The 15,636-nt window shown below is 43.9% G+C and overlaps 1 protein-coding gene across 1 annotated transcript; it reads left to right on the top strand.

Moving 5' to 3' along the window:
* The first annotated feature begins 6,533 nt into the window (after positions 1 to 6,533).
* On the top strand, positions 6,534 to 14,819 carry LOC104420662 (ABC transporter B family member 15-like). Its single transcript, XM_039301277.1, is given in 9 exon segments — positions 6,534 to 6,874; positions 6,958 to 7,012; positions 7,261 to 7,437; positions 8,137 to 8,138; positions 10,870 to 11,327; positions 11,505 to 12,045; positions 12,222 to 13,109; positions 13,239 to 13,944; positions 13,947 to 14,819. Coding segments are annotated over 9 exon segments (3,732 nt in total). The 5' UTR covers positions 6,534 to 6,616; the 3' UTR covers positions 14,594 to 14,819.
* Positions 14,820 to 15,636: the final 817 nt, after the last annotated feature.

The raw sequence follows: 15,636 nt of genomic DNA, 5'->3' as shown, positions 1-15,636 counted from the left end.
TTAATTCAATACATACATACTTAGGTCTAATAATGCTAATCTAACCACCTATTGGGCTAATTAAATTATCCTAACCATTCTAACTACAAGGCCACATAATAAACTAACTAACTACAATTCCTAACCACATAATTCACTAATTTAACTAACCTGAATTAACTAAACAAACTAATAACTACACTAATCTAATCTTAATTTAATCTAAACAACTTAAGTATCATTAGCACCCTAACGAGAGTTTAGTGCAAAAACTCATTGGTTTAGTGCAAAAACCGGTTCACGGCGATGGTGGCATGACGGCGGTTGAAACTTAGGCTTACGGCAATACCAAAGGAAGCTTGGATGGGGCTGAAAAGCAGCCCGCAAGGCTCACGATTACTGCTGGTCTTGAAGGGGGTTGCTGGTCGCGGCTTGGCTCAACTGATCGAAACTGCAACACGCGATGGCAACTTGGCGGGGACACAACTGCTGGCTGTGTTGTAGCGGCACAAGGATGGAGGGAGCTATGGATGGCTATAGGCGGTCAAGGTTGTTGGATGTGTGGCCACGGATGAAGGGGGATGGAGCTAGCAGAGTCAACTTCGGGGGAGCTTCGCTAGGAAGTTTGACTAGGTGGTGTTGACACCTAAATTTTTCCATTTTATTTAAGATTTAATTGTGTACAAAATTAGGAATTAGTCGCTAAAAAAAGAGGAGAAAAAAGAAAGAGAAAAAGAAAAGAAGAAAGAAACAAAAAAAAAAAATGCCTAGAGGTTGGGTTGGGCGCATTTGGCATTGGCTTGGCTCGCCGCCTCTCTTTCCCATGCACAGCCTCGAGCTCGTTTCCCTTTTGGCCCAGCCCACACCAACATCCGTCCTCCTCTAGCCTGTCTTGCACGATGACTTGCAAAAGAGAAAAAAGCAAAAAAGCAGTCGGAAGCATAGGAGCATAGGAGCACAAGAGCAAGCGTAGAAAGAAAAGGCAAGAGCAACACAAAGAAAGAGAAGAGGGAGAGCTCGATAGAGAGAGAGGGGGAGAAACCGGGGGAAAAAAAGAGAGGAAAAAATAAGGGGGCCACTGTTCTTCTTCTCGACTAAGCTCCTTCGCCTCCGAACGCTGGTGTCTCCTTCTACCAGCCACTGCCACTCCGCCTGTAACCCTACGCTGCCGCAGCAACCAGTGAGTCCTCTCACCGAGCCTTCGCCGCGTCTTCGCCACTAACCGTTCCCCTGAGCCAACCACCGCAACTCCTACGACCAGCCCCAATTGCAATTCCAAACACCGCTCCTACCATGACTCGCATTTGCCAGCCTCACGTAGAGACCTTCCACCGCGAGATCTGCAACGCCTGTCGTTGCTACTCTTGGCCATCGCCGCTTCGTGCTCGCCTGCTGACCCACGACGACCACTAGGCGTTGTTCACTAGCCCCGACGAGCTGCTGCTGTTTGCCGCCTCTACCCGCCACCGTTGCTACCGTCGACCTTGCAACCCGACACCTTTACCCGCGATGCCTCCTCTGCTCGACCCTATCCTTGACCTAACGCCAACGCCCATCACTAATGCCTTGCCACTCTATCTCTACCTACGCTATCGACGGAGTTCCCCTCACGGGAGCTTGCTCCGCTACTCCAAACCTTTGCTCAAACCCGTGACACTATAGTGACCGCCAGCAACTCGATCCCTCTGCTGCCGTTGCAGCACCGGTCCGGCCCCGTCGCAGCACCAACACTGCACCATTGCCGCCTGTCCTCGCAGATGTCTCGTCGCCGCTGCTGCTCGCCGTGTCGCCGTTGCCGCCGCCATTAACACAAAACTGATGCTCGGTGTACGAGCCATTCTCCTTCGACACCATGAAACAACAGGAGAGAGAGAGAGAGAGAGAGAGAGAGAGAGAGAGAGAGAGAGAGAGAGAGAGAGAGAGAGAGAGAGGCATGAACCAAGTCTTGGCCGAGTCGGGCAAAAGCCCCGTCGAGTAAGGTTTTGAGCAATCTGGGCTAGGTTTGGGCTATTTTAGTACGTTGGGCTTGTGGGCTTCATTTTTAAAATGAAAAAGCTTAGAACAGATTGAGCATGTTGGTTGGGCCCAATCGAACCAAGGAAAGGCCCAACCAAGGTTGGTCAAGCCTTGTATTTCGAGCGGGTCGATCGGCCCGACCCGGCCCTATCTAGACCAAACCCGAGCGAGTCTGACTAGCCTGCCCCAATCGGGTTAGACCCGAGTCCGAGCTAATCGTGCCGACTCGGTCTAGCCCGAAAAAAATTATTATTTAATTATTTTAAAAAATTAAAAATTAAAAAAATTAAAAAAATGTAGGGTTTGGTTAGGAATTGCCATATTTTGCCTTCTTAGTGTAATTAGGCTTTTACTTGCTCGTATTTTGATTATATCGTATGTTTAATTGCATGTATTTAATTTTACTACAATTAGGATCTTAGTAGCTATGATTGTTACTTTACTAATTACGCACCTGCATGATCACCTCATATGTTAGTAGATAAGTATAACATCAATCCAAACTGCTTGACAAAAATATTTTCTTTTAAAATGAACAAGATTATGTACCGAAATGACACTAATTGGTAAATTAGTGTAATCAAGTCCCCGATCCTAGATTCTCTAGTTGCATAAGAAGTGTGGCATGCTCCCATTCTAGCCGACCCCAGTAGGCTGATGGCGACTCATTTTTGCAAAAGTCTTAAAAATACCCCAATGTCGCGCAAGATATGAGCTTGGGAGAGCTCGCGCCTAATCATGGTTCTTAGGTCAATCTTTTAGGCAATACCCCTAAACTTATTCCCTCCCCCAAAAGGTAAGTCGCGACAAGTGGAGATGGGCTAACGGTTGGCAGCATGAGAGGAGATCGTGGGGCTGCTTTGGTGGAGTGCTGCACGAAGAGAAGGGAGTAGGCTGGCGTCAACGTCGGGGAGGGTAATCCGTTGCATTGACTGGTGGGGGTGAGTCATGGACGTGGCAGCAGAAAGGGAGAATGAAGGGGGTGTTGGTGAGTGGCAGCGAGAGAAGTGATCGTGGGGTTGACATGGAGGGAACAGGCGACAGTGGAGAACGAAGCTTCGAAGGAACAATTGAAAGAAAAGGCAAAACGAAGGGTCGGGGGAGAAACCGGCGCACGAAGAAGGGAGAGGGGAGCAGCAAACATGCGAGAGAAGCTGGATGAGGGGGCCAGAAAGTCAAGGATAAAAATCTAAGCACTTGAGTGTCTATTCACCCTTATCTTCAGTCCATCTTCAGCCAACAATATCAATTGGTCACCCAAGGCCAATTTCAACACAAACTTACCCTCAATTGAAGCCAAAATGAAGACCAAAATGTGACAGCCTCTCTAGCCTACGAATTTCATCTAATGGGGCTTCAATTCTTCACAAATTCCCTTCACCAATTAGCTCACTTTGGAGGCCAAACATCCCCTTGAAAATGGCCACCGAATTTCCTTTCTTTTCCAAATCGTCCGAAATTGATTTTCAGTAAAAATTCTGGACTCGTCGAAAATTCTTTGAAGAATGAGTCGACATTCCTAAAATAAATCGTGACACGCTAAAACTTTCAATTCCTGAAATCGGGTTTAATTTCATGGTTAATTTCAACTGAACGCAATTTTAGTGTGACTTGACCTACCGGGTAGCTTTTAGAAATTTGTAGCGTAATTGACCCGTGGTCAATTATTTTCGAACCACATTGTACATCTTCGACTCATCGGCGACTCTTGATTGTCATAAAAATCTCAAGATTTCAAATACGGACACATGATACCAAAACGATAGAAAAATCGGTCTAGTGCCGATCGACAAGAATTTTGCAATTAGGTGGAATCACCCACACTTAATCACATGGTTTGGTCGAATCGACCTATCTCCGGTTTTTAATTGATTTTTAATTGTGTCGTAGTGACCCTTGCAAATTAGGACAATCGAGCAGTTGATTCCTAGTCGAATTCTCAAGTCAATCGCGTTTAGATACCTTAACAGCTTCACCTGATAGGCTAATTATATTGTGAGTGGCCAATTTTGAGAAAAGAACTATAGGCGCGTCGATGAAAAACCCATTTCATTTAGTCGAAAGCAGGGTTTGAAAATCAGGATGTCATAATCAATCCCCATGTTCACTCGGACTTTCAGTTTCATTACTCATTCTGTTGGGTAATTCACAAATTTAAGGTTTCTTAACTTCCTGTTTTCTTCAAAATCATGTGACGCTAATTCCATAGTAGGTTAGGAATGGAGTCAATTCAAAAGTATTCCATGGGCTGAACTTCTCTAAGCTTTGACCAAACAAGATCTAATTTAATATAACGAGTGCATACTCTTACCCTTCGACTGTGGTAGCACTAACTTATTCTTTTGTTTCTTAGCCTAACCACTAACGTGTTCCATAATAATAATAATAATAATAATAATAATAATAATAATAATAATAATAATAATAATATGCCATGGACCGTAAGCATCTATTCTGATTCCGAAAGAGATCACCCCCAGTGTTTACTCATGGCAGATTATACATCAATCCATGCATACTTTGATCTCAAATCATATAGTGAAAAATTTCTTGAGGGTCCTGCAATTTTCAAAGTTGGAATTTAACTAACTTTCAAGAACATCCCTCTTCCATCTAGATTCTAGGGCAAGCTGATATGGGCTACCAAAGACAATTCTACAACAAGCGAACTGTAAATACATAATACAAATATAATAACGATAAGAACAAAAAAAAAAAAAAAACAACAGAGATAAATGCATTGAAAGTTTTGAAACTTATCACAATTGAATACTAAGGCACTGTTTGGTAACCATCAAAACAGTGCATGATTCTGATTTTTTGTTCCTAGGATCAGTTTGGGAATATAATCGTATTTGGTAAAATTTTTGTTCCCGGGAACAAATTTATATTTTTTTGTTCCCGGAAGTAGATTTAGAACAAAATCAAGAATAAAAAAAAGTTGATTCTTGTTTTGAGAACAAATCTAAGAATCAAAACCAATTATTCTTCTTCTATTTTCTCTTCTTCTTCTTCATTGACCACTATCCCGTGGTTGCCGTCCACCGCCATACGCCGCTGCCCACCACCATATGCCGCTGTCACCGCTGGTCGCCGGCAACTGGTTCGGCGAGCTTGCCGAAGGCAAGCTCAGCCACTAGTGAGCTTGCCAAAGGCCTACCTGGCGACCAGCGAGCTCGTCAAAGGGCTAAGCAAGTCCTGCCTAACCCCGGCGAGGCCCGCCTGGCCACCGGCGAGGCTTGGCCTCGCCAGATCTAGCGAGGTCGAGCCTTGTCGGGGCTCGGCAAGCCTCACCAGTGGCCAAGCGAGCCTCGCCTAGCCCCGGCGAGGCTCGGCGGAGGCTGGGCGAGCCTCGCCCGGCCCCAGCGAGGCCGACCTAGCCACCGGCAAGCCCTGCCTAGCTACCGGTAAGGCTCAACTGATGAGGGCCGGCCTCGCCGAGGGCCACCGGAAGAAGAAGAACACGAGAAAGAAAGGAAAAAAAAAATTATTTAAAAATTAAAAAAATTGATTTGGAACATAATAAATGAGCACAGTACCAAACACAATTCTATTCCAAAAGCAGAAATTATGAACGGTTACCAAACGGCTTAAAATACTTAGAAATTATTCCCGATAACAAAATAAAATAAAAAATAATTTCTTATCAGAATCTGTTCCCGAGAACAAAATCGTTACCAAACGCGCTTTAAGACTTTCAAAACTTACCGCAATTGGGTAGAAAGAGAATATTTAGAGTAGTGATCCATGCGTCACCCGGCGAATTAAAAATTAGGCCGTATGCGCTGGGGAAATAAAAAAGGAAGGGCCTCGATTAAGCGTCACTAGTGACGCCTAAGCAGTAGCACCGACGGTGAAGTCAACTCTCGCATCCCTTGACCTGCGGTTGTCCCGCATGCCTTGCAACTTCTCCTACCATGATATGCTTATAAACTACGTCAATCCTGTGGTTTTTACATTCTGGGTACATAAAAATTTTTATTGCCCAATCTGGATAAAAGTAACAATTGACCGGTGATACCATGTCGGCGCATCACGCCATTTTTATCCGTTTCTAATCTTGCCAATTATCGCCCTTAGGGCTCTCGTCAATTTCCCTCAAAAACGTGCTTTGAAGATCTAACTTCTATCAGATGCGATAGATAACCTTGCGAGTGTAATTCATGTATTATTTGATGGTCCAAATACATTTTGTGTATGGACCGCGCGTATTGAGCATAGATCATTTGATAATTATGCTTTTTATTGCAACGCTTACTTCTCATTTTGATTTTCTAAGTAATTCTCTTTTACTACTTTTAAGTACCTAAAACTACTTACTGCCGTAAAATGACATTTGTTGGCGTCTTTTGTCCCGAATCTTAAGATCAGCTGACTTTTGATGCTGTCAGGATATCAATCGATACAGTTTAATCAATCTTCCCTCGCCACGAGTAGGCTATATAAATAATGGTTGCTCCTGGCCCATAGGAGACACCACCAGCCCCTTTAGCTTCGGTTCTGATCTCATCCTTCATTGTCATTCTAAAACGTGACAAGCAAAGCAACATTTCGATCAACGGATGTAAGAGTTGAGAAGCTTTACGTTGCTGTTCCTGAAAGGGAACTTGGGAAAACAGAAATGGGAAATGAGAGACAGAGTAATGTGGCGGAGGAGAAGGAGAAGGAGAAGAAGAAGAAGAAGGGTCGGTCGTCAATAGGCTCCATATTCATGCACGCAGATGGAGTGGACAAGTGCTTGATGGGTCTCGGCTTCTTCGGAACCGTCGCCGATGGCTTCTCCACTCCCCTCGTGCTCTTTGTCAGTAGTCAGCTCATGAACGACATCGGCTCTGCATCTTCTATGGATCCCGCTTCGTTTCGTCACAGCATGAACAAGGTACGCACAACCATCTCTCTCTGAGCTCGTAACTAGGCAATAGTGAATATCTGTTTCCCTCACTCTGGGTAGTGTTTCCGCAGAATGCACTGAATCTCTTCTACATCGCCTGTGGATTGGTGGTTGCTTGTTTTCTAGGTGGGTCACGCCGTTTCTCTTGTTCCCTTTTGGGTTCTTTTGTTTATCTTGGCAAGAGTTGAAAATTGGATTGAAGTTGAGATTTTGTGAGTACTAGTACATCCTTTCAGGCATTTATTATGCACCCACCATGTTGGAGGAGGTGGCTTTCATACATGTAGAAACTCGTGTGATTGTTCTAGGGTGGAAAAGCTTGTGGGACTCGCCTAATATTTTCTGACCATGCCGGTGATGATGATCATTTTCAGAAGGGTATTGTTGGACCAGGACTGGTGAGAGGCAAGCGGCAAAAATGAGAGCCAGATACTTGAGCGCTGTGCTCAGGCAGGACGTGACCTATTTTGATATACATGTGACAAGCACGTCCGATATCATCACCAGTGTATCCAGCGATAGTCTCGTGATTCAGGACGTCCTATGTGACAGTCTGATTTTTCGCTTCTGTTTTCAATTAAATAATTCGGGCTTTTCGTCGACGTGCCTATAGCACTATTCTCTGAGCTGATCACTCATGAGATAACTTGACTAATCGGGAAAGTTATTAAAGAATTTTGATGCAACAGACTTGAAAATTCGACCAGGAATCGACTGCTCGACCGTGTTAGTCTACAAGGATTAGTTCGGCACAGTCGAAAATCTATCAGAAATCGAAAATAGGTCGATTCGATAGAAATAAAATTAGGATTGGGTGATTCCAACTAATTACAAATTTCGTCGATCGACACTAAACCGATTTTTCTGTTGTTTTGGTACCCTGTGCTCGTAATTGAAACTTCGAGATTTTTCACGACAATCGAGAGTTGCCAATGCGTCGAAAATATATATCGTGGCTCGGGAATAATCGACCACGGGTCAGTGCACCAAAAGTTCCCAAAAACTAACCAATAGTTTAAGTTGTGCTAAAAATCACATTTTGACTGAAATTAACCGAGGAAATGATGTCGATTACAGAAATTAAGAATTGTCACGTGTCACATTCATCCCAAGGACATTGTTGCGTCTTCTCAAAATTTATGGATGATGGGAATTGTTCACGAAATATGCAAGATCAGCAAATTAGAAGAGCAAGGGAATTGCCACATTTTAAGTAGGATTTTAAGACTTCTAATGTGAAACAAATTAAGAGGTATTATAATTGGTTACTAAAGGACTTGACCCTATTGAATGGGATGTTAGATTGGTAATTAAATAAAGAAGAGAAGTCTCCTCAAAAAGGGAAATTCGTAGGAATTCCTCTCTCCTACAACTTCACCTCAATTTCCTTGGTATTTCATGGAGATTGACTTGGAAAAGATAGGGGGATCACTTGATAAGGAAAGGAACTCATTCTCCATGGGATAAGGCTATGAGAATCACTTCAAAATTCGGATTCAGCCGTTTACGTAGATTTCCAACCTTTTCTTTCATCTCCTCTAGAAGAAACAATGTTGGAAACTTGGTGGGGCCTATGAGGGTGATGGGTGGCCAAAGTTTCCATGGAAAATTAGGCAAAAGGCTGAAGGAAACTTCAATGAAACTTCCCATCAATTTTCACTCTCCTTCCCCATCCTTTTTTCTTACGCATAGAAGTCTGTTTGCTGTAAGTCTGCCTGCTGTATTTTACACGGCAGTTTCCATCTTTCCCTTTCTTCCTCTTAGTTTATTCTTCTTCCTTGTCTTTTTCAACGTACAAACCGTTGCTTTCTCTTTCCTTGAACGTTAAACTTTCATTTCTGCTCCCTCTTGAACGACCAAACTCCATACTTAGTTTCCTCTACCGAAAAATTTATAAGTTTGTGTGTTGCTGTTGCCATCATACCACATCACAATCTTCTGCGGTCTCGGCTCAACACCATCACCAAGAGGATCAAGGCTGGTCTCTGTGTTGCTGTTCAACCACCAACGAGAGCCGCCGTTAGCTGTGTTTAGGTGAGTTGTCTTCTAAATCTGGACTAGGGGTTGAGTACCTCTATTAGGAATTTGTACAAGTTAAAAATATGTAGATGGTGTTATATATGGATAGATGTTGGTTAGGGACGTTATGATAGATATAGAAAAGCTTAGATAAGGCTTAGAGAGCAAAACAAAAGTCGTGGTGGAAGATTCGGACTAGAACAGTAGTAGATTACTGAAACAGTTTCTAGAACGTGTATGTTTTGCTAATTTTGTAGACAACTTTGTGTTGCGATTTTGAAAGGATTTTGTTCTGAAGAAACGTTGTGAACATCTTAAATAATAACATATATTTTTCTCTTAATTTTTAGAAATTAAAAAGATGACGATTTTAATGACGTCATCCTCGGAACAGTAATCGGACAGTTTTGTAATCCGTGACCTATTATGATTCTGAGGGCTGTTAATGACCTTTAGAGGTCGAATTTCCAATTGGTTCCTTCACGAAAGTTGTTTGTTATAACTTTTAGTTTAACATACTTAAATTTCAAGTCAAACGAACTGATTTCGATAGGTTTGGCTCTCTGGAACTGGACCCGATTTTTGTGCTGGATAGAAACAATTTCTGGGCCGAATCCAGAGGGATCTGGATCTCGGTGTCTTCATGAAAAATGTTTGTTTATATGTTTTCTAGCACGTATCCGAATTTGATAATTTTTCGAGATCGTATGAATGACTTTCTGACTTCGAAATTGGAAGAGCGTTATTGGGCAGTTCTCTGTCAATTTGGATGAATAAGAATATATACTTGTTTTGAAGAATTCTTGCTATGAAAGTGCTCAATTGATGCTGTGGATGCTGTATATAATTGATTATTGAAATGTGAAATTAATCATATGCATTCACAACATGAGATTCCGCCACGAGCCTTTGAGGCCGGGCGATGCTCCTTCGGGAATGCCCCACGTCAACGGATGCCGGTCGCAAAGTGGAGGCTGGACCGATGCTCCTTAATTGGAATGCCGTCTAGATGTAGACGTTGCCGCGCTCAACGGTGTGAGGCGATGCCCGGTTATGCCGGAAGACTGTTATATGAGCATTGACATCATTTATGACATATGAGATGCCCGGTTTTGCCGGAAGAATGTTATCTGTTACATTGACTATGGCATGTATGCTTATATGGATATTCACACCTTGCATATGCTTATGTTAAAGTATTCCTGTGATGTGTGAACTTGACACTATTAGGAATATTTTATTTGATGCTAATATGCAGGAATTTGCTGGTGTTAAAAGAGTGGTAAGAAATGTGATTAGATTGCATGCTGGATGTACCCTTCACCTAATCTGGAATTAGGAGATTTACTCGCTGAGATGTGATCTCACCCCTTAGAGGGCTAACATTTTTCAGGTTCTTAAATGGAGGAAGGCCGGATCGTGTACAGTCGGTCGCAGTAAAGGAGGAATAGGACTCTCTCTATCTCCTTCCAAGTGATGACGGGTTTTTCGTCAAGACTGGATGTAGGGTGACAGCTCACCCCAGAGATATCGAGAAGTATGGTAGTGTAGTAGTGAACCCCATATTAAAAGATAGAAGCTTAGCTAATGAGTAGCAGAACAGCTTCACTTTTGTATCAGACCTTGGGGGTGTTAAACTGGTCTATTTACATAGATACGATAATGTTGTAGTTGTGGTTTGTGAAAAATAATATCCTACGTTTCTATCCCACTGTTTTGTTGTATGGAGATTGTTTACGTTTCCGCATGTGCAAAATAAATGAATGGGTCGGCAACAATTCCTGGGATGTTGAAAAATTTAAAATCGACCATTGAGGGATGTGCATGTGCCCGGGGTACGGGTCGTGACATCCTAAGCGAGAAGGTCCTTAATCCAGAATCTTAATCTCTCGGTTATTTTATGTTTCATTTGTGATTTCTGATTCCCGGCATATTAGCTAAGTCTTGCTAAATTGAAACTATAGGTTCCCAATTTTCTTGTCAACGTATCGCTGTTTGTTGGGAGCTACATAGCGGCATTCATCATGTTGTGGAGACTGGCGATAGTTGGTTTCCCCTTTGCTGCGCTTCTCATCATTCCGGGCATGATATATGGGAGGACTCTTATAGTAATTGCGAGAAAGATAAGGGGAGAGTACAATAAGGCTGGCACAATTGCAGAACAGGCACTTTCTTCCATCAGAACAGTATATGCCTTTGCCGGTGAGAGCAAAACACTTTCCGAGTTTTCTAAAGCTCTTGAAGGCTCCGTGAAGTTGGGGCTGAGGCAGGGCTTGGCCAAAGGCTTGGCGATCGGAAGCAACAGTATCGTGTTTGCCATTTGGTCTTTCATGGCATATTACGGAAGTAGGATGGTGATGTACCATGGCTATAAAGGTGGAACGGTTTATGTTGTTGGCGCGGCCATTACTTTTGGCGGAGTGTAAGTGGCGTCCAGCTTTCTTTTAAAGTTTTGATTTTAACTTGCACTTTTGCTGATAATACATTCAAGAAACCTGAAAAGTAGTCCTGTGCCTAAGCTGCTTTAAGATTCAGGAAATCGCCTTGTCCTAGAAGCAATTGACCCTTACTTGTTTGGTATTATCTTATTTGATATTAGGGCATTGGGTGCTGCTTTATCCAACCTCAAGTACTTCTCAGAAGCGTGTTCAGCAGGCGAGCGTATAGAGGAAGTGATAAAGAGAGTGCCCCTGATTGATCCAGAGAATATGGAGGGGGAGACCATACCGAATTTGGAAGGAAATATCGAATTTAGACACATCGAGTTTGCGTATCCGTCGAGACCCGAAAACATCATCTTCGGAGACTTCTCTCTCACGATCCCATCAGGAAAGACTCTAGCTTTGGTTGGTGGCAGTGGCTCCGGAAAATCCACAGTGATATCGCTCCTGCAGAGGTTCTATGACCCACTTAGCGGACAAATACTCCTTGATGGGATTGCCATTAATAAGCTGCAAATTAAATGGCTTAGATCGCAAATGGGACTAGTGAGCCAAGAGCCGACACTCTTTGCGACTAGCATAAAGGAGAACATACTCTTTGGAAAGGAGAATGCCGAGATGAAGGAGGTGATCGAAGCTGCCAAGGCTTCCAATGCTCATAACTTCATCAGTCAGTTGCCTCAGGGGTACGATACGCAGGTCCGATCCTTCTCTTTTCTCAAATTGTATATATTCTCAATGCATTAAGTGCCTGCTCACTCCAGTTCCATACCAGCGACGTACCAAAGGTTTTTGATAGGGAGTATCTTGCATCTATCTATTATTGTGTTACATAAACCACGTGAAAGTACATGAGCTTACATTTGTCACCGCAGGTAGGGGAAAGAGGCATCCAACTGTCAGGAGGGCAGAAGCAGAGAATAGCGATCGCGCGAGCAATTATTAAAGCACCCAGAATCCTCCTCCTAGATGAAGCGACGAGCGCGTTAGATTCTGAATCGGAGAAAATCGTCCAAGACGCACTCGATCGAGCTTCCATTGGTCGTACAACAATCATCATTGCTCACCGGCTATCTACTGTACGACATGCCAATAATATCGCGGTCATTCAGAATGGGCAAGTGATAGAGACTGGCAATCATGAAGAGCTCATCCAGAATGAAGACGGCCTCTACACCTCCTTGGTCAATCTTCAGAAATCAGAGAAACAGAAACCGACAGATCAAGTTGAGAAACCCGAGAACCAAATCACATCTTCCATATTAAGCATGCATGGATATAGTACCAGTGGCCGCCATAGCCTATCTAAGGTGAGTCGCTCCAGCTCAGCGAGGTCGATGGCGGCGGTTGGTCCGGATGATCAGAAGATCCCCATTCCATCTTTACGAAGATTGATAGCTTTGAACTCGCCGGAGTGGAAACAAGCCATCCTGGGGTGCATCAGCGCCATGTTGTTCGGCGCAGTTCAACCGGTGTATTCTTTTGCCATGGGCTCGATGATCTCAGTTTATTTTTTGAAAGACCACGAGGAGATTAAAGCAAAGATAAGGATTTATGCATCCTGCTTTCTGGGTTTGGCTGTGTTCTCGCTCGCAGTCAATGCGATCCAGCACTACAATTTCGCTTTCATGGGGGAGTACTTGACTAAGAGGGTCCGAGAGAAGATGCTCTCTAAAATCCTGACTTTCGAAGTCGGATGGTTCGATCAAGATCAAAACTCCAGCGGTTCGGTTTGTTCTAGACTCGCTAATGATGCCAATGTGGTAAGTACTGTTCCTTGCCGCACTTCGCTCATTCTAGTCCTCTATATCTTCAACTCGCTGCGTTGACAATTACATCTAGGGGAATGGCCTCGTATTGATGACTAATGCTGCTTCGACATTTCTGTGCAGGTGAGATCTTTGGTGGGTGACCGAATGGCTCTTATCGTGCAGACATGCTCGGCTATAATAATTGCGTTCACCATGGGTCTGATCATCTCCTGGAGACTCGCCCTCGTAGTGATAGCTGCGCAACCCCTTATTATAGTCTCCTTCTACATGAGACGAGTGCTACTAAAGACCATGTCTCAGAAGGCCATCAAGGCTCAAGAGGAAAGTAGCAAGCTCGCGGCAGATGCAGTCTCCAACCACCGAACCATCACTTCGTTCTCTTCCCAAGAGCGCATCCTCAAAATGCTTGAGAAAGCCCAGGAAGCCCCGGAACGAGAGAGCATCCGGCAGTCGTGGTATGCTGGCATTGGACTAGCCGCCTCGCAATTCTTTACAAAGTGCGTTTGGGCTTTAGATTTCTGGTACGGAGGCAAGTTGATATCTCAAGGGCAAATCACATCAAATGCGCTCTTCGAGACGTTCATGATTTTGATCACCACAGGCAAAGTGATTGCGGACGCCGGAAGCATGACCACAGACATTGCCAAGGGCTCAGACGCGGTTGGGTCCGTGTTTGCCATATTGGACCGGCAGACTAGAATAGAACCCGAAGGCATGGAAGGTTACCGACCAAAAAAAATTACGGGCCACGTAGAGTTTTGCAGGGTAGATTTTGCATACCCGGAAAGACTGGATGTCATCATCTTAAAGGACTTCTCATTCAAAATCGAAGCGGATCTGGGAAATCAACCCTCATTGGCTTGATCGAAAGATTCTATGATCCAATCAGAGGCACGATAAAAATCGATGGACGAGATCTGAGGTCATACCACCTCAGGGCCTTACGGATGCACATAGCATTGGTTAGTCAGGAACCAGCTCTATTCGCCGGCACAATAAGAGAGAACATTGTCTATGGAATATCGCACGAGATGAGTGAAACGGAAATCATCGAGGCTACACGGGCCGCAAATGCTCACGACTTCATTGTGGCTTTAAAGGACGGATATGACACGTGGTGCGGGGACAGAGGAATCCAGCTCTCCGGCGGGCAAAAGCAGAGAGTAGCCATAGCGAGAGCCATACTGCGAAACCCGGCGTTGTTGTTGCTCGATGAGGCGACTAGTGCACTTGACAGCCAGTCGGAGAAGGTGGTGCAGAACGCGCTGGAGCGCTTAATGGTTGGACGAACCACGTTGGTGGTGGCCCATAGATTGAGTACCATACAAGGGTGTGACGTGATCGCCGTGCTAGACAAAGGGAAGGTGGTGGAGAAGGGGAGCCACTCTTCCTTGTTGGCCAAGGGTCCGACCGGAGCTTACTACTCGCTCGTGAACCTCCTAAGCGCCCCAAGCGTCCCGGAGTGTGTTGAATAATGCACAATGTGTGTGCGCTTTTGGAAGAATCAATCCCCATGTTCACCCGGTGATTCACGAATTTAAGTTCTTTTTTCAACGTTCTATTTTCTTTAAAATAACGTGACCCTATTTCCGTGGTTGGGTTGGGAATAATCTCTTTATGTTTTGGCCGATCAAGACCTAATTTATACTGATGATTGCGTACTCGGTACCCTTCGATAATGGTGCCAACTTATGCTTTTGTTTCTAAGCCTCGCGTTGGCATAATTCCAACCACTTAAAGTGTTCCATAATATAATAATAATAATAAAATGCTTTGGACTGTAAACATCTTTGTGATTCCGAAATAGACCAACGCGGCCGGCAATTTTCAAAGTTGGACTCAAAACAACGATCAAATAAGTCGCTCAATCATCTAATTTCTACGGCAAAGGTGACGTCGACTAACCAGAAATAGTCCATATAATGCGAACTGTAGAATACAGAATGCAATTGTAACAGCGATAGCCAAACCAAACAAAAAATAATTGAGTAAAAAGAGGAGAAAATTTTAGTGCCGCAATCCATACCTCATCAAGCGAATTAAAAATTAAGCCGTATGTGCTGGTAACGCCTTATCACGGCCATTGAAGTCAACTCTTGTATAACCACTGGGGTAAACCCCAGTGGTGGCCAATGGCCACCCTTCCAACGTGGAAAGGAAATGTTGGGGGTTTGAATCCCCACCTTCTTAGGGAGTTGAGGTGGGAGGCGAATTAGTTTTAGGTGTGGATTTCAATTCTCATGCTTTGCAATGAGACATGGCAAAATTCTAAGAAGCGAGAGTTAGAATATGAGTAGAGTAGGACCGACAAAAAAAAAAAAAAAAAGTCAGCTCCTGTATCCCTTGACCCGTGGCCATCCCGCAAACCTCACAAACTTCTCGTACATATAATAAACGCCACATCAATTATGTGGTTATTATTTTCTGGGTATGTGCAATTTTTTTCTAGGCTGATCGGGGCATAAGCGTTAATTATGCGGCAATACCATGTTGGCACATCATGCCGTTTTTATTTGTT

This window comes from Eucalyptus grandis, chromosome 9, assembly GCF_016545825.1.
Source record: "Eucalyptus grandis isolate ANBG69807.140 chromosome 9, ASM1654582v1, whole genome shotgun sequence".
In the NCBI taxonomy this organism is placed as follows: Eukaryota; Viridiplantae; Streptophyta; class Magnoliopsida; order Myrtales; family Myrtaceae; genus Eucalyptus; species Eucalyptus grandis.
Note: the sequence above shows the minus strand (reverse complement) of the source record. Positions and strands in the feature narration are given on the sequence as shown.